The sequence below is a fragment of the Protopterus annectens genome, chromosome 10.part0, assembly GCF_019279795.1.
Source record: "Protopterus annectens isolate FY-2018-M chromosome 10.part0, PAN1.0, whole genome shotgun sequence".
Lineage (NCBI taxonomy): Eukaryota > Metazoa > Chordata > Ceratodontiformes > Protopteridae > Protopterus > Protopterus annectens.
Window position 1 is genome coordinate 1,662,712,861 of NC_056744.1, and position 20,603 is coordinate 1,662,733,463.

Here is a 20,603-nt window from a genome sequence, read left to right on the forward strand (position 1 = left end):
CAAAAGTCATTTTTCAGGTTACGTAAGTGCCTTTTGGTTCCGAGGTTCCCCAGTCAGCTTAAGTTCCAAAGTTTTGGTCCGGCGTCGGTTGCTGTCGCCTCCTCCCTGACGTCAGTGCGACAGGGGTATATTAGATGCAGGCGATGCCATTTTCTTCAGTCTTTCTTGCTGCGCGGTGCCCGAAGCAAAAGCAGTTCGCAAGTGCCAGTCGGCCTACTCCTGAGATTTTCATTCCGAATCCAGAACCGAAGTCTTCTACAAAGCTAAGTACCCCGTTGGGGAAGCTTTTTCTTGCCTCAGACCGATGTCAGTAAAAGTTAATAACTGTATTTCTTGTGGGAAGCAAATACCTCATAAGGATTTCCATTCCTATTGTATCCCATTGCCTAGGCCCAGACCACGACGTCACTGGTTGTCGGTTTTGTGCTAGGTTTAACAAGCGCACTATTAAACATCGGTTTGATTTTGCCCGACATTATTTTGGAAGAAAATTTAATTACACCATGCCGTCGGAACTTCCGATGACAGGAATACATAAAAAGTGCAAAGACGAGGACAAGCATCCGAGGCAAAAAACTGACGACGAGGCCTCTTCCAGGCCGGTCGCCGATTCTCCGGTTTTCAGTGAGGCGCCTTCGCAGCCCCTGACGACCGCTTCTGCAGAACCACAGGCCGCCTCCGACTCCCACGTGGAGCTGGCTGGGCCTTTGGACGCACAAGTTTTTCAGCCTACCGAAACTAACCCTTCAGAGGGAACTGAAGTAGATGAGCAATCCACAGCTTCAGAGGGTGTTTTCAGACCTACTCAGTTAAGCATTAAACCCTCTGCTAAGTCTAAGCCTTCCTTAAAAACAAAGAAACAAACTCAGCATTCTCCAGGACAGGCCTCCATGCCTAAGAAACAAATGCTCAAACTGGCCGAAGACCTTATCACCCTGATCAGGGGGTCCCACCCCCCACCGGATAAAAGGCCCAGACAGGATGCAGACTATGAATTCTTCCGACCAGGTGTCCATTTCCTCAGATTCATCCTCAGACCTAGGATATTCTTTACCCCCTTATGAGGATTCTGTTGCTGAGGAATCAATTCCATCAGCCTCTCCGCCTGAGGACTACTCCTTTGGGGAAACCTTACATACCATGAGGGAGCATTTCCATTGGGAAGGCCAGGATTACTCAGAATCCAAGAAAAGGCTCAGAGACTTCCTTTCATTACCTCAACACAGACCCCTTGCTATTCCTCCAGTGTTAGATATTGTGGATGATGTGTATACTGAATCCAACTTAAATCCTGACTCCTTACCTCCAGCCCCAGTTAAACCTGATAGTTATTACAGAGTCCCTGACTCAAACAAATTTCTGTATAAAAGTCCTGTTGCTGACCCTGAAACTATTTCTCAGGGATCCAAAGGGATTAAGGCCTCATCAGCAAAAAACCCAGTTCCCTCTGACAGAGATTCCAGAGCATTAGACAGATGGGGAAAGAAAGTATACACGTCTGCAACTTTAGCAATGAGTGCCTTAAATTGCCAGTTTCACATGTTAAAATATCAGCAATTTTTGATGACTCAAGTTGAAACAAAAAATGCTTCCAGATTCAGATCCTCCTAATTTAAAAAAAATGCAGGATTTATTGCATGCAGCTGAACAAGTGGGAAAATGTACTTTGCAATGTAGATTTGATTCTTCAGAGGCCTCCTGTAGAGCAGCAGTTACAGGCTCCGTCATTAGAAGACATGCTTGGTTAAAAGAACATACCTTACCAGATCATGTTAAAGCAAAATTATTAGATGCACCTTTGCAGCAGGATGTGTTATTTGGAGTTAAGGCAGAAGAGGTATTAAAGAAGATGGAGGATAAGGCAAAATCTATGCAAATGGTGAAGGATTTCTTACAGGTTCAGCCTCCTCGATTTAGCAGAAATTGGCCAACAAAGAACTGGTCCTTTCCAGTTACAGACAGACCTCAAAGGGGCAGATACAGACGTCCAAGTGGTAGAGGTCAATCACAAGGTCCTTGGGGTGCACCAGGCCAGAAAGAAGGGGAAGACAGGCCCCAACCATACGAAAAGCAGTCTCAATGACTTCCCACTACAGCTGCCAAACAGCTCTCTCTTGGCAGCCCCCTTAGGAGGAAAACTGGCACTTTTCTATCACAATTGGCATTGGATCACCAAAGACAAATGGGTTCTCAACATTGTATCTCAAGGTTACAGGTTCCACTTTCACACTCTGCCAAGGTTAAAAGGAATGCCAAATCTGCCATCAAATCAATGGGCAGAGGCTCAAAAACAAATAGCACTCATGGACATGAGAGTTATTCAAAAGGTACCACCACAGGAGCGAGGACAAGGATTTTACTCAAGACTCTTTCTGGTTCCCAGAAAGGACAAAGCCTGGAGGCCCATTCTGGATCTTTCTTCTCTAAACACTTACCTGGATGTTCCGAAATTCAAAATGTTGAGACTACAGCAGCTTCTTCCCATGCTGGGCAAGAAAGCTTGGCTTGTGACTTTGGACCTCAAGGAGGCATACCTGCATGTCCCTATCAGACAAAACTGCAGAAGATGCCTCAGATTCATAGCTGGTTCAATGCACTATCAATTCTCTGCACTGCCTTTGGCTTATCTACTGCGCCCAGGGTCTTCACAAAGTGCCTGGCACCAGTAACTGCATTTTGCAGACAGAAAGGAATTCAAATTTATCTGTACCTGGATGACTGCCTGATTCAAGCAGAGAGCAAGGACATTCTTCTAAAGCATCTGGCATTCATAAAAAAAGTTATTAAGTTGCCTGGGGTACACAGTAAATGAAAAGAAATCAAAACTAGTGCCCTCACAAGAGATAATATTCCTGGGTGCCAGCTTGAACACAACGGCCCAGATGGCTTATCTCACGCCATACAAGCAAGGACAACTGACTCAATACTTTCAGCTGATGGCAACAAAGACTCAACTCCCTGCAAGAAAAATTCTGCAGGCCTTGGGTTACATGGCATCCTGCATACTACTAATTCCATATGGCAGACTGCATATGAGGAAACTACAATGGTACCTAAAGAGTGTATGGTCTCAACACTGTCAAAGTTTGGAAACCGTTATACCACTAATTCCTTGCCTTCAACAGGAGTTTCGATAGTGGGCTCAAGCTTGTCACCTCAACAAGGGACAGCCTTTTACTCAACCCACAGCCAGGCAAACACTGACAACAGATGCATCGGATTACGCCTGGGGAGCACACATGGCAGGAAAATGTATTCAGGGCGAGCGGCCCGCAGAACAAAGGCATCTTCACATCAATCAAAAAGAGATGCTAGCTGTACAAAATGCCCTTATAGCTTTCAAGGACCTGCTGCATCCAGGACAACTATTACTAAAGATCGACAACACCACAGTTACGTGGAACATAAACAAGCAAGGGGGCACACACTCCTACAACCTCTGCAGACAATCCATGACCTTGTGGAACACAGCTCTAGACTACCAAGTTCATCTGCAAGCACAATTCTTGCCAGGAGAGAAAAACACACTGGCAGACGACTTAACGCAGAAACATCATGGATCCCCACGAATGAGAATTGAATCCACAAATATTCAGAATGATAACACAAAAATGGTGGAGCCCAGACATAGATCTGTTTGCATCCTCAATGAACTGTCAGTTACAGAAATTCTGCACAAGGAGTTAACCATCCACAAGCATGGAAAGTGGAAGCCCTCTCATTCAGCTGGAAAAACCTGCAAGTATACGCTTTCCCACCTCTACCTCTCCTTCCAAAGGTACTCATAAAAGCCAGGCAAGAAGAGCAAAAGATGATCCTGATTGCACCAGACTGGCCACGCCAGCACTGGTACCCAATCTTAAAGAACTTAGCACAAGAACCACCCTGGATTTTGCCTCAAATCCCTCATTTGCTGGCTCAGCACAACAGTCAGATATTTCACAGCCAGCTAAAGACCTTAAACCTAGTTGCATGGAAAATTCCTTAGTCAAGCAAGCAGTGCCTCTCTCCAAAGCTGTTATGGATGTCATTCTGGACTCCAGAAGGCCTAGTACCAGGAAAGCCTATTCTGATAAATGGAAGAGATTCTGTGCCCGGAATTAGGCTCACAACCTTGACCGTCTTGTCCCAAACATTCCTCAGATTCTACAATATTTAACTGAGATGCTGGACAAGGGCCTCTCCTATTTATCCATCAAGATCCACGCCTCTGCCATTTCTGCTCATTACAACACGGATCCACCGATTTTTCTCTAATTCTTTGCTCAAACAGTACCTCCGAGTGGCTTAAAACATAAGACTGCCCCATAGAGCACCTACTCCAACTTGGGACATCAACTTTGTTTTGAAAAAATTAACTTTACCTCCTTTTGAGCCAGCTAACACAGCAGAATTAAAATATATCTCTTGGAAAACTGCTCTGCTACTGGCAATAACATCAGCGCAAAGAGTTTCAGAATTACAGGCACTAATGGCAGTGGAACCTTTCCTCATTTTCCACCAGGACAGGGTGTCTTTAAGAACTAACCCTACGTTTATGCCAAAGGTGGTATCAAATGTGGCTTTAAACCAAACAATTCACTTGCCAACTTTTTATCCAAAACCACAGAATAAAGGGGAGAGACTACTGCATTCTTTGGACATTCACAGGCAGTTACGCTTCTACTTGGACAAAACCAAAGCTTTCAGAAAATCTGAGCAATTATTGGTAGCATATGCTGCAGGAGCACAGGGAAAAGCCATTTCAAAACAGACTATTTCTAATGGATAGGACATTGCATACATTTCTGCTATACACACCATGGGAAACCTGTACCTAGCAGCATTAGATCTCACTCCACCAGGGCAACAGCCACTTCAGCTGCCTACCTTAGAGGAGTACCTACCAAGGATATTTTGGAAGCAGCAACATGGAGTTCTGTGCATACCTTCACCAAACATTACCACTTGCCTTTATACTCCAAATCCAGAGCTGGCTTCGCCACTGCTGTGCTGCAGAGCCTTATAGCCACCCCTAATGCCTTATAGAACCAGCCACCCTACCTCAGCTTTGGGATTCCACCCAAGTGTAATGACTGCAGCAGTGTAACACGATGAACATAGTACAGTTTTGTACCTACCATAAATGTAGATGTTCGAGTGTAAACACTGCTGCAGTCCAGGTTACCCTCCCTCCTTCCCCTCTTACTTGCAGGTGCGTACCTATGTCTTCTGCCCTTTACTATCTATGGGGAGTATTTGCTGGTAACTGAAAATTGTTGTTTGCTTTTCTTATGTATACTTTACTAGCAATTTGAATTGCCTACCTATTTGGGGGCACTTGACATCTGGGGCAAGAAAAACTGAAAAATATGGCGTCACCTGCATCTTATATACCCCTGTTGCACTGACGTCAGGGAGGAGGCGACAGCAACTGACGCAGGACCAAGGCTTTGGAACTCGGGCCGACTGGGGAATCACCTGACGGCAGGATAACCCAAGTGTAATGACTGCAGCAGTGTTTACACTCGAACATCTACATTTATGGTAGGTACAAAACTGTACTTTCCTTCTTACAAAGAAAAATGAAAATAAGTGAACAAAAACAAACATATTTTCTGCATAAAACAAATTTAGGGTTTTCTTTTAGTTCTTGATTATGGCAGTTTGGTCAAGTTGACCCACATCTGTTACTTCATAGTAAGTCCATAAGTAACCTCCTGGTACTCCACAGGTAAATTCCAGGAAAGTTTCTGGTATTTCACAGGTAAATTCCAGGAAAGTTTCTAGTATTCCACAAGTAAATGTGCAGGAATTCTTCTGTTCCACAAATAAGCTCACACCTTTTTCAGCAAGTGTTTCAAAATTAACCTCTGCTGTCCTAATTTATACAGTGCTGGTATATATGCATCATCTCTGCATGTATACAGTATGTGGTGTATACACATCACCATAAAACAGCATTTTTATCCTTTTTGATTAACTACTGTCTCATAAAAAACCCTTCCCAGCATAGAATCCATGATTATATAGGGAATGAAATTGGGTGTGAAACCAGGTTAGCCTGTCTGCATTCGAGTGGCTACTACCAGACCTGTGTCAGTGTAATGTAATGGCTGTAATGATACATTGTTTCTATTCAACTTTATGTTGACATCCTGTTGTTTGTACAACCACTGTAGGAGTGCATGGTCAGATACCAGAGTCATGCTGAATTCTAATAAGTAAGGCTGTAGGGACGTAAGTGCCAACTTAATACTGAGACATTCCTACTGTGTTGCAGGTAGTGCACTAGGTGTTTCTCACCAACTGTTTTCAGAAGTAACACAGCTTCTAATTCAACGCAAGATGCATCAGTGTATACAACAAAAAATTTACTGAAGACTGGGGGTGTCAGGACTGGTTCTGAACACAGCATAGTTTTTAAGTTGTCAAAAACAACTTACAATGCTGGGTATAACCTATTTGTTAGCAGCATGCTAGTCTGAAAAATTTGTTTCATTTTCATTTGGTACTTGGTGTCACTGAGCTTTTGATGGCTTCTGTTGTATCCATTTGAGGCCTAATTACCTCTCTCTCAATCCCATACCCTAGGTTGATGTCTTTATACATATTTGGCTTACTTTTCGCAGCATTACTGTCAAGTCCTCCTTATTTTAAAGAGTCCAGTCCAGGTTGTACATAGACTGAATGTGATCTCAGTGTTCTGAGTAAATGACTGTGTCATTACGGTACACAGACTGAATGTGATATCAGTGTTCTGAGTAAATGACTGTGTCATTATGGTACACAGACTGAATGTGATCTCAGTGTTCTAAGTAAATGACTGTGTCATTATGGTACACAGACTGAATGTGATGTCAGTGTTCTGAGTAAATGACTGTGTCATTAAGGTACACAGACTGAATGTGATGTCAGTGTTCTGAGTAAATGACTATGTCATTATGGTACACAGACTGAATGTGATGTCAGTGTTCTGAGTAAATGACTGTGTCATTACGGTACACAGACTGAATGTGATGTCAGTGTTCTGAGTAAATGACTGTGTCATTACGGTACACAGACTGAATGTGATGTCAGTGTTCTGAGTAAATGACTGCGTCATTATGGTACAGATAAATCTGTAGCATGAGGTATCAGAGCCTTATCGTGAGCCTTTGAAGGGTGATAATCCCATACCCTAGGTTGATGTCTTTATACATATTTGGCTTATTTTTCGCAGCATTACTGTCAAGTCTCCCTATTTTAAAGAGTCCAGCCCAGGTTGTACATACACTGAATGTGATCTCAGTGTTCTGAGTAAATGACTGTGTCATTACGGCACACAGACTGAATGTGATGTCAATGTTCTGAGTAAATGACTGTGTCATTACGGTACACAGACTGAATGTGATGTCAGTGTTCTCAGTAAATGACTGTGTCATTACGGTACACAGACTGAATGTGATGTCAGTGTTCTCAGTAAATGACTGTGTCATTACGGTACACAGACTGAATGTGATGTCAGTGTTCTGAGTAAATGACTGTGTCATTATGGTACAGATAAATATGTAGCATGAGGTTTCAGAGACTTATCGTGAGCGCTTGAAGGATGATAAACACTGTGTGAAGTACAAACGGTAAGGCAGCTTAATGTAAAAGGCCTTGTGGGTGGAAAATGCTGTCTTCTCTTTCTGGCTTCATGGGTAAGAGGAATATGCCAGTACCCTTTTGTGTAGTCTGTGGTGGTTAAAAACCTTGCTTTGCTTAGCCCCTGTATGTGTTGATCCAGTCTAGGTATTGGATAAGTGTCAATTTAGGGTATCTCATTCAGAAGTAATTCAAAAATGCGGAATTCAAAAAGGCAAACTGTGATACAAAGAACAAAATGTAACAACAAAGCACACTGCTGATTCATCTTCTAAGGTTTAATACAGTAGTGTAGAACTTTCTTCTTCACGCTAAATGGGCTTCTTTAATGCAGACACTGCATTTAAAACACCATGGAATCACATGATCCAAAGCAACCACTTCAAGGCATTTAGACCTAAATAGTTGCAGTACAAAAATGTAACAATAAAATCCAAAATGTTTGTTATTAAAAAAGCTGTGTTACATGTAAATATCACAAGAATGCAAAAACATACATTTATACTGCACAGATCTGCATAAAATCTATTGTTTAGCTACTCTGAGAACAATGTTAAATGATTATACCCCCCAAACATGTACACTGAAGTTAGTTAACTATATGGACAAAATAGATATAAACCTTATTACACTGATGACAAGCTTCTTTTTTTTAAACAATTTTATTGATTTTTACAAATAAACAAAATAAACACATTTTTACATGGGTTATCTTTTGATCTAGTACAAGATTTATAGAAAACACAACATTACTAAAGTATTTACAAAGACATCCACTTATATACATTTCAAAAACATGTTAAAATCAAGGTTTCATGTTGTAATACATTACTTTTTTAACAATTCTTGCAGACTAACCCACATATTATATAAATATGTTTTTCTTGATGTTCTTGGCTTAATTGATGACAAGCTTCTTGAAAACCCTAGTAAAGGGTTATGAATTTGATTATGGAAAAGTGAACACATCACAGCTCCCCTTAGAGAAGAATGACTGGGTGTTTCAGAGTAGTGTTTATTACCACTGAATTGTGCTGGGTTTTAAAATGTTGCTCAACACATTGTGTTACATCTCCAATTTGATAAGCACAGCAGTTTAATATTGTTTATTGGAATTGTTTCACATTCAAACACAAGCAGATAAACACTCACACAGTAACAGTTGCTATCTTGTAGATAAGTTCTCAAATATGCATCCTCAGAGTGTTATCTAGCTATTTCTAACACTACAATATGTGACATTTTTCATTAGAAATAAAGGAGGATTAGACTACTCTTTCTTAAAGAAAGAGGCTAACATCTTTCAAATTGACAGGACTGTACAATAAAAAAAACTTCTGAGACTTTCAGAGATTGTTGGCTAAGCACAGTAATGCTGTCCAAGGTGCATATTATAAGGAAATAATGTATCTTCTTGGAGTGGGGAACTCCCTTTATCTTCTGTGAGGAACCTGACAACATCCTTGTACAGTCTGATATGTCCCCATAATCCTGTCAATCATTATTGTTAATATTTGTGAGTAAGGTCACTACTGTGGCACAGTTCTTAACATATTGAAATTACCTGCAGGAAGATATGTGCCCAGCCAGCCCACATCCCAAAGCTCTGTAGACATATAAACACAGCAGATTCCTCTTCATGTGAAGATGCATACCTAAATCCTTGATAAGAAGGCAGTCAGCCCTCATCATCTTTTATTCTTTTTTACCAGTGAAGTTGAAAGATGTGTTCTGTGGATGGAGACCGTACGTCATAATTAGACATTATTTAAAGCATTCAAACTGTGGTGCTCTGCCTTAGAAGCTGTGGATTCAGGCAGGCTCCTCCTCCCTCCTAAAATTCCACAGGACTAAAACTACTAAAGATGTGGAAGCTCAAACTACAAAAGTGATCCTACTCAAACAGCTACAGTTATAATGAATTGCTCACATTTCTGTAATATCTATATCATATGATACTGATCACTCCTGAGGTAAAATTCTTGACACATGTTAGACTGCCAAAGTTATATCAGGAAAGAGAGGAGGAAAAAGCAGTATTTCATCCTTTTGAGTTTTAAGCAAAAGTGGGTGGAAATAGGATTTGTTATAAAGTTGTGGTTACATATATAGCTACTTGACGGGGAGGAACAGTACTGTAGTAGACAGTACATTAACAAAAGGAAGGTGAACAGGGAAACAACAGAGATGAAACTGTGAAACATGTATCTGAGATTACCTAAAACTATGAATGCCAGAAGTTTGATGTGAGGAAGATGGTTATTGGGGAGGGAAGAATAAACGGAGAGAAGGAAGGTGAGAAGGGGGCCATATGTCAGTTTTACAGAATTGTAAAGCAGCACTTAAGTTTGTGATTTAGGCTACTTGAAATAAACTAAACACCTACTTGCATTGACCAAATTCTGATAAAAAGTGAAACTGAACTACCTAACCTTATTTTATTAGTGGTGCTAATAACAGAATAAAGTACTTAATAAATGAAAACAAATCCAAACATTTTTAAATTGTTAAACTGTGCACACATTATTCTGATGAAAAACATTGCATATTTCTTTTGTTCTTGTAATAGCATATTTTCATATAATCTGCTTTAGGTATAAAGAGTACAGACTGCAATGTGAATTACAGTCAACAGCCAGCTCTTGTGAAAACACAGTTACATCACCCTAGAAGGAACCTTAAGCAGAGGTCCCAGCCTGGAAAGGACATTGATGACGTTTGTCTCACTCATGTACTACAACTTCCATCAGAACATCACTACCGTCAAACCCCTGAATGTGACAAAGGAATACCTACGGCACATCAGCTGACAGAGCATCTACCGCCACGTACTCTGCCAGTGAAGGTGTATGATGGGCTTTCTCTTACTCCTAATCCAAGACGACACTCAGGACATGGTTGCAGCAGGAGCTCTGAACATGACACAACTAAGAGATTTCACACACAGAAAGAAATGCACAAATGTGCTGAATGCAATAAGTCTTTCACATGTGCCAGCAGCCTGAAAAGGCATCAAGTCATTCACACAGGACTGAAACCATATAAATGTACTGAATGCAGTAAATGTTTCACACAGCTCAGCAATCTTCAGGCACACTGTTCCATTCACACAGGCATGAAACCACATAAATGTACCGAATGTGGTATGTCTTTCACATGGGCCTATAGCCTGAAAAGGCATCAAGTTATTCACCCAGGACTGAATCCATATAAATGTTCTGAATGCAGTAAGTGTTTTACACAGCGAAGCCATCTTCAGGCCCATCATGCCATTCACACAGGCATGAAACCACATAAATGTACTGAATGTGGTAAGTCTTTCACATGGGCCTGTAACCTGAAAAGGCATCAAGTCATTCACACAAGATTGAAACCATATAAATGTACTGAATGCAGTAAGTGTTTCACACGGCTAAGTAGTCTTAAGGTGCATCGTGCCATTCACACAGGCATGAAACCACATAAATGTACAGAATGTGGTAAGTCTTTCACATGGGCCAGTGGACTGAAAAAGCATCAAGACATTCATACTGGAGCAAAACCATATAAATGTTCCAAATGCAGTAAGTGTTTCAGCAAACTCAGCAGTCTTCGACAGCATTATGTCATTCACACAGAACTGAAGCGAAATGAATGTACCAAATTTGGTAAGTGTATCGCACAACTAAATGCAGTTAAGTACTTCCCACAACTTATAAATCTTTGACAGAATCATGACACTCAAACTATGTACATGTTGGTTCACATAGTCTATAGAAAAAGCAGAACAAATTAATAAATGTAGGTTCTGTAATACAGAGAAATAGTTGTACATGTCATTACTGGTTTCAGTATGTCTTCATCCTTAAAACATTTCACATTATTATTTATTCCATTCTGCTTATACTGCGGTGGTGGTGCTGCGGTAGCATTGTCGCCTCACAGTTAGACGTTGCTCGTTCGATTTTCAGTTAGAGCGTCTTCTGTGTAGCGACATGCGTGAACGGGCGTTCCTTCATTGAAGGTTGTGCGTTAGGCCCGGCAAGCCAGCACATAAAACTCTACTGCCAATCATTAGTGGACCAGAGTTTCCGCTGTGGCGACCCCTAACCGGGAAAAGCCAAAAGACACAATTTATTCCTGAATCACATATAGCAGCTGACAATTCATTGCAGTCTTCTTTGGGGCCAGCTTCCAAAGAAGTTTCCACACCAAAATCCACACATAGTAACACAAAAACATTTGTGGAGGCTCTCCGTAATAATCTTTCTAAGCAACAGAGACCTCCAAAGCAGAAACGGAAGCAACCTCCATCCCCCAACACAACCCAAATGACACACAGCCCACAGACTCAGTGTGCCACTCAACCACAGCCAATGAGGCAAAACAACATACCCAACACACTAGTCATAGGTGACTCTATAGTCAGACACACTGATGTTCCACTCACCAGGCTGAACAAGGAGAAGGTTACTGTCAGCTGCCTGTTGGGTGCCGGGATCCGCCACATAACCCACGCACTCAGGTCACTCCACAACAAGTACAAATATGACTCTGTCATTGTCCATGTTGGGGTGAATGCCCTGAGACGTACCTCCCTGGACTACATAAAAAGAGACATGGAAAAGCTCTCCGATCTTGTAGCCCAGGCAGGTATGACCCTAGTCCTGAGCAGCATTCTGCCATCGCCCAGAATGATACCTCAGTACAAAGACAAAATGATTGACTTCAACAATTGGCTAAGCTTCTTGTGTCATTCTAAGGGGATCCAGTATCTGTCTGCTTGGGATGACCTGGTCGACAGACCACGATGCTTTGCCACAGATGGCCTGCACCTGTCGCCCCTGGGATTCCGGATACTGGCTAAGGCTCTTGCTGCCCCTATAGTGCCTTTTATAGGCAGGGTTCAAATAACAAATTCACCACCGTAACAGGAACAGGCAAGCAAAACCTGAGGGTAATGCTACTCAATGCTAGAAGTCTAAATCTCAGAATTCACTCACTCGAAGCACTCCTTAAAATGGAGAACATCGATATCTGTGCAGTGACTGAGACCTGGTTCAAGGCTCCAGAGAGTACCCCTGCACTACCTGTCTATAACTCATACCACACTTTTTGGCCGTGTAACCTGGACCGAAACACCAAAGGTGGAGGTGTGTCCATATTCATTAAGGATATCCACACCTCCAGGCTAGTTGCTCAGCATAATGCATCTGAGGTTATCCAAGTGCAAGTAATTCTGGGCAAAACTGCAATCCAAATTGTAGCTTGCTACAGATCCCCCACCATGAGCCAGGATTCCCACTCCTCTTTTCTTGATGTACTGGAAAATATTAGGGTTCAACCAAACACCCTAATAATGGGTGACTTCAACTACCCCACCATTAACTGGGAAAACTACTCGTGTACCAACTCCTTAGCTCAACGCTTTCTGGAATTCATAAACTCCAATGCCCTAGATCAACGTATCCACATCCCCACCAGAGGCAACAATATCCTAGACCTAGTCATTACCAACATGAGTGACCAGTGTTCCACACCTGAAGTCAACTCCTCGTTGGTCCGATCTGACCATAAGCATATCACCCTTGATATCCACATCCCTCCCCCACCCCGCATTAAGGAAACCACAGTAATAAATTACTCGGAAGCCAACTTCATGCTTCTTAAGACAGAAGTGGTGAACTTCATGACACCCATGCAGATGGACAATACAATTACAACTGCTGACTCCTACACAAATGCACTCTATAAGCACTTACACGAGTGCATGGATTGTGCTATCCTCCAAAAAAAGGAAGCCAATCTGGTGGTCCCCTGCCATAAACAAACTGTATAACAGAAGGAAGAAACTGTTGCAAAAGAGAGTAAAATCCCATAAGTGGAGGAGCTCCCTGGTCAGCCTCAGTAAGAAGCTGAGATCCCTTATAAGATCCTCCAAAGCTAGCTACAAAAACAAATCGCCACTAAATCCAAGGACAACCAAAAGGCATTCTATAGCTATGTCAAGAATTTAGATGGCAACACCCAGATCTGCTCCGAGTTACAGCACAAAGGCACGAAAATTACAGAACCAACTAATAATGCCAACATCCTGGCAGATAGGTTCAGTGCTAACTTTACCCCCCTCTCACCCCCTAAAGGGCCCATATCTATACAGGAAGAATGCAGAGTCCCTGTAATCACAACTGCGCAGGTAAAAGTTGCACTCTCTAAAGCCAAAAACACAGCATCCATGGAACTGGACAACATCCCAGGCTGCATTTTACATGAACTTCAGAACAAACTGGCTCCCCACTTAAGCACCATGTTCAATAATAGCCTCACATCAGGCTTTGTGCCCACTGAACATTAGTCTCTCCTTTGATAGTCACATTGCCTCACCTCGGTAGTCAGGAAGTCCTTCTACATGGCACACTTCATCATAAAATGGTTATCATCCAGGAAAAAAGAGGTCATTGTTCCCCTCCACTTGTCACTCATTATCCCACTCCACAAAGGGAGAGCCACCACTGATCCCAGGAACTATCAACCTATTAGCCTGACGAGCCTGGTCTGCAAAACCATGGAACGTATCATCATGGAACTCATAAACAAAGACATTGGTAACCTCCAAACACTGGATCCCACCCAGTTCGGGTTTGTGAAAGGCAGATCATGCCTCCTGAACCTGATAGACTTCTTTGAGGCAGTCACCAAAGCCGTGGATGAGGGTACGGTGGTTCACACAGCCTATCTTGACCTCGCCAAGGCTTTTGACACCATCTCCCATTCTGGAATTATAGCTAAACTCACTAAACTAGGTATAAATCCCTACGTCACAAGATGGGTTGCCAACTGGCTCACTGACAGAACCCACACTGTAAAAGTTGCAGACTCCAAATATGACATCAAAGCAGTGATAAGTGGAGTACCACAGGGTTCCTTCCTGGGACCTCTCCTGTTTGGTATCTACTTCTCTGAAGTACAGGCTAACACAGAAGGCCTCTGGCTAATGAAGTTCGCAGATGACTGCAAACTAGGAGCCATAGTCAAGTCCCCAAATGATGTGGACATCCTACAGAAGGGCCTCACTGAGACAGATGCCTGGTGTCAGAGCCATGGCCTCAAGCTTAATGCCAAAAAGTGCAGTGTCATCCCCTTTGGTAAAAACTCTGTACCCATGAACTACCACATAGGCAGCAATCTACTTAACACCAAATGCGTGATAAGAGACCTTGGGACCCAGGTGGACAGTAGTCTCTCCTTTGATAGTCACATCGCCTCGATAAGAAGTCCTATGTGGCACAACTCATCATAAAAGGGTTCTCATCCAGGAAAAAAGAGGTAATTGTTCCCCTCCACTTGTCACTCATTAGACCCATTATAGAGTACAATGCCCCTTTTGGAATGTACCTCACAAGACATCTGCAGCAGCTGGAAAGGCCGCAGAAGTACCTCACAAAGAGGATCACTGGCCTCAAACAAATGCCCTACACTGACCGCCTCAAAAAACTCCAGCTTTACTCCGTAGCATATCACCTACTCAGAGGTGATCTCTGCCTAACATATAAAGCTATGTCAAACCCAGAGCTGTTGGACATGCTACACCTAAAGAAATCCCAATCCCTCCGAGCTACATGCTCTACAGACCTAAACCTCGTCACCACAATAAACAGGACATGCTGGAGGGATAGATTCCTGTCCCAGAGACTTCCTATACTCTGCAACAGGCTATCCATCTATGTCAAGCAATGTTCTTCATTAGCACTCTTCAAGAAATATCTTGATGAATGGATGGGAAATAGGAAATACACCCCAGGGATCACTTCTGTGTCTCTGCTGGACAGTGGCACAGGAAAATAACTTTCTTGGGTGGCATAAGCTATGGAACCTTTCTGGCTAGGCTTACGTAGGCCCTTGGGCCGATAGCCTAGTACCTACATATGAACCTTACTTACACTTTCTTATTTTCTGCTTCTGATTTTTATTGCTTTTTTGTTTCCTCTCATCTAACTTGTTCCTCACATCATCTGTTTAACTTTCTTAGTATTTTTTTTTTAAACTTTCAATTTTCCCATTCCTCTTCATATATTATATCCCAGTTCTTTATTAATTTACTCAGTTTAGTATCTTTGTTTCTTGCTTCCCCCTTCCAATGTTTCATTTATCTCCATGTGTCCCCGACTTCCTTATTACTTGTGTACCTAAACTAGTGTTTGACCTTTAGCTTTCCCTTCTGTGCTATCACTGTATCTCTTTAACCCACCTTCATCCCCTTTCTCTAAGTACCCTCCCTGTTTATTAATTTTCTTTTGGTCCCAAATTGTTCTGAAGCAGTCTTCTAACATATACTTCTTTAATAGGTCTGGTACCTAGTAAACCACTAGCATAGCTTTTGGTTGCTACTAAGAATGATTCCAACAGCATAACAGTTTTCCCTAATATAATGGGTGATGTAATGTAAGTGACTAGTGTTGCCACATCAGAGCAAGGGTTTACAATTACACGATATCTGTGCAGTAACTGAGACCTGGTTCAAGACTCCAGAGAGCACCCCTGCAATACCAGGCTACAACTCTTACCACACTTTTCGGCCACCAAACCAGGACCGAAACACTAAAGGTGGAGGAGTGTCAATATTCACCAAGGATATTCACACCACCAGGCTAGTTGGCCAACACAATGTGTCTGAAATTCTCCAAGTGCAACTAACACTAGGTAAGACTGCAATCCAAATTGTAGCTTGCTACAGATCCCCCACCATACCCCAAGATTCTCACTACACCTTTCTAAACATACTGGAAAATATTAAGATAGAACCAAACACCCTAATACTGGGTGATTTTAACTACCCTGCCATTAACTGGGAAAACTACTCATGTCCCAACACCTTTGCAACGGTTCTTGGAATTCATAAATTCCAACGCCCTGGATCAACTAATCCATAGTCCCACCAGGGCTCCAATATCCTAGACCTGGTCATTACCAACATGGGAAATCAATGCTCCATACCTATGGTCACCCCTCGTTAGTCAGGTCTGACCATAAGCTAATCACCCTTAACATCCACATTCCTACCCCACCCCCAGTAAAGAAACCACCATAAAAACTTCTAAAGCCAACTTCATGCTACTCAAGTCAGAAGTGACAAACTTCATGACACCCATGCAGACGGAACTGAAAGTTCAACTGCTGAATCCTACACTACGGCACTGTACGAGCACATCCACTCATGCATGAATCGTGCCATCCCAAATAGAACCAAAATGCTCTCATCCAAAAAAAGGAAGCCAGTCTGGTGGTCCCCTGCCATAAACAAACTTTACAACAAAAGGAAGAAACTTTTGCAGAAAAGAGGAAAATCCCAGGATGCAAAAAACTCCCTTACTAGCCTCAGTAAGAAACTGAGATGCCTCATAAAATCCTCCAAAGCTAGTTACGAAAATAAAATTGCCAAATATTCCAAAGACACCCACAAACCATTCTATAATTATGTCAAGAATCTAAATGGCAATGCTCAGATCTGCTCTGAGCTAAAACAGAATGGCATTAAATATACTGATCCGAATATCCTGGCAGATCGATTCAGTGCCAACTTCACCCCACTTTCACCCCCTAAATGGCCCATCTCAATACCGGAAGATTGCCAAATTCCAGTAATAACGGCCACACAGGTACAAAACGCACTCTAAAGCCAAGAATACAGCATCCATGGGACCAGATGACATCCCGGGCTGTGTACTACATGAACTACAATATGAACTGGCACCTCACCTAAGTGTCATGTTTAATCATAGCCTCACCTCAGGTTTCGTGCCCACTGAGTGGCGCAGAGCTATAGTTATCCCAATCCACAAGGGGGGATCCACCTTGGATCCCGGAAACTACCGTCCCATCAGTCTGACAAGCCTTATCTGCAAGGCCATGGAACGTATTATCATGGAACTTATAAACAAAGACATTGGCAACCTTCAAACACTGGACCCCACCCAGTTTGGGTTTGTGAAGGGCCGATCTTGTCTCCTGAACCTGATTGACTTCTTTGAATCAGTCTCCAGAGCCATGGACAAGGGTAAGGTGGTCCACACAGCCTATCTAGACCTTGCCAAGGCCTTTGACACCATCCCCCACTCTGGAATCATAGATAAACTTACTAAGTTGGGCATTAATCCCTATGTCACCCAATGGGTTGCTAAATGGCTTACTGATAGAACCCACACTGTAAAAGTAGCCTACTCCAAATCCAGCTCCAGCAAGTGACAAGTGGAGTACCTCAGGGTTCAGTCCTGGGGCCGCTCTTGTTTGGCATCTACTTCTCTAAAGTACAGGTCAACACTAAGGGACTCTGGCTAACAAAGTTTGCAGATGACTGCAAACTGGGAGCCATTATTGAATCCCCAAATGATGTGGATACTCTACAAAAGGGCCTTACAGAAACAGATGCTTGGTGCCAGAGCCATGGGCTCAAGCTCAATGCCAAGAAATGTATTGTTATCCCCTTTGGGAAAAAACATGTATCCATGAATTACCATATAGGTGGCAGTACACTAAACACAGAAAGTGTGATAAGAGACTTAGGGACACAGGTGGACAGTGGTCTCACCTTCGATAACCACATCGCCACAACAGTCAGGAAATCCTTCTATGTGGCACACCTCATCACGAAGGGCTTTTCATCCAGAAAAAAGGAGGTCATTGTCCCACTGTACTCATCCCTCATTAGACCCATTATAGAATACAATGCCCCATTTGGTATGTACCTCTCAAGACATCTGCAACAACTGGAAAGGCCTCAGAAATACCTCACTAAAAGAATCACAGGCCTAAAGCAGATGCCCTCTGCTGACCGCCTTAAAAAACTCCAGCTATACTCTGTCGTGATATCGCCTACTCAGAGGCGATCTCTGCTTAACATACAAGGCCATGTCAAACCCAGAGCTGTTGGACATGCTACACTTAAAGAAATCCCAATCCCTCAGAGCTACACGCTCCAGGGATCTAAACCTTGTCATCACAATAAACAAAACATGTTGGAGGGATAGGTTCCTGACCCAGAGACTCCCCAGACTCTGGAATAGATTGCCCATACATGTCAAGCAGAGTGCCTCTTTGGACCTCTTCAAGAGGAACCCTGACGATTGGATGGGAGAAAGGAAATTCACCCCAGGGATCACGTCAGTCGCCCTGCTAGACAGGGGTCCAGGAAAGTAAATAATGTGGGAAGAAATATTCAGGGAATTGTTATGGCTAGGCTTGTATAGGCCCTAGGGCTGATAGCCTAGTACTAACCTATGAACCTATGAACCTATAATTCTTGGCTGTGTTCCCTTCTGTGTGGAGACCATATTTCCTCCTTGTGTCCTGTGGGTTTTCTTTGTGTGCTATAATGTCCTTCAAAATGCATCCTGTAGATGAGTGGACATTCTCCAGTTTCCCCATGCGTGTGTGTGTACGTGCGTGTGTGTGTACCTACCTACACACACACACACACACACACAATATCTTATCAAATTCAAATATACCAATATCCACATTTTATTTCCCAAACAAAAATAAATACCAGAACTAAAAGTACACACTAATTGTTTGACAGTGTGCTAGTTATGTGTTGAGCCCACAGTAAGGGGTGAAAATGGAAGCTAAGCTTGTCCATGAATCTCTAGTGATTGGTACAGATTTGTGTAGTTAGCTGTATTCAACTGCTTAACCTTTCTCTCACAAACTGTAATTGTTTGTTTAATGAGCATTTCTTCCTTTCCCCGTGGTGGTACAACCTTGGGTTTGGTATATGTATATAGTGGAGCTGTGGGTGATGCAGCCTTTAACGTCAAGGAGTGCAGGTGGGGGCTTGCACCCCTGCAAAAATTTTTTTTTTTTTGCTTAGTTTTGGATGCTGCTCACAGTTTTCACTCCTTTGTGATCGTAGTTGTATGAGGTGACCACAAGTGAGTCAAAAGCTTGTCAGGGAGCCACTGCAGACATTTTTCACAGAAATTCAATTCCAGCAGTTCTTTTAAGTTCAGCTACTCAGAAGCAGTGTTCTCCCTTCTTATGTGATTCTTTGGATTCCTCTAGTGAAGATGTCCAGGTCTTCTCACGTACAGTTGTCAACATCTCTCTGCTAACCAAAAATGGTGTGCAAAAATGTATGACACAAAGACTAAGAAACATAAAAAAATCGACATGGTCAACAAAAGTAGACAAAAATCATCTTTCTGCTTCCTGCACAGCTCCACCCCAGTCCGGTGATCAAGGTCATAGTTTCCATCAGTGAAACTCCAACATTTCCAACTGTAGGATCTGCAGACCTCTGTCTGTTTTGGACATTCAATGAATCTATGCAGGAATCTCATCTGCTAATACATCAAATTACCTAACTTTTTGCATTTTCACACTATTTATATCTTGTATTAAACCAGCCGTTTTCCATGTTTTTGCACTATACCTGTACACCATCCTGGTGATAACTTCTACACTGTATTAGATTAACCTCCCCACCAGCTTGATATCACTGGTCTTAGGCCACTAGATGGTCTGTGAGCAAGGGAGCCCACAGGAATTTTTGCAGGGGGTGCAAACCCGGAGCACCGGCCCAACCCCCCCCCCCCCAACACACACACACGCAGCCATTCCAGTATCCCATTACTTGGCTATTTCTCCCCAGTTGCCATAAACACGGTTCAAAACTCTCTGTGTGCATACTGTTTTATGCATTACTTCTACAGTGATTACAGATACTTGGTTTTAATTTTCAACTTTTATTTCAAATTTTAGGGCCTCAGGGCCAATAGCTTAGTAACCTCCTGTTTTATAGCACAAACACTGATAGACATTTGCTAAACTTAAACAGAGCAATAGTCTTACAATGAAAACAGACTTAGCATTAAAACTTCCCTACCTTTGAAATTGGCATGCACTGAAACAGCATTTAAACCCACATTCAAAGAAAATGCATCTGGCCAGTGGCAGGTTAAGTTTACATTTGGACTGTTTTCAAATCATAGGCCCCTTGCACACATTTCAGAACCATGCAT

General features: G+C 42.5%; 1 protein-coding gene across 1 annotated transcript in view; it reads left to right on the forward strand.

Annotated features, from left to right (window-relative positions):
• LOC122814398 (zinc finger protein 665-like) overlaps positions 1-20,603 on the forward strand; it is a 156,969-nt gene that overhangs the window by 49,118 nt on the left and 87,248 nt on the right. Inside the window, exon 2 of the mRNA XM_044086980.1 lies at positions 10,203-11,255. Coding sequence (XP_043942915.1) covers positions 10,203-11,255 — 1,053 coding nt within the window. The remainder of the gene's footprint in view (positions 1-10,202; positions 11,256-20,603) is intronic.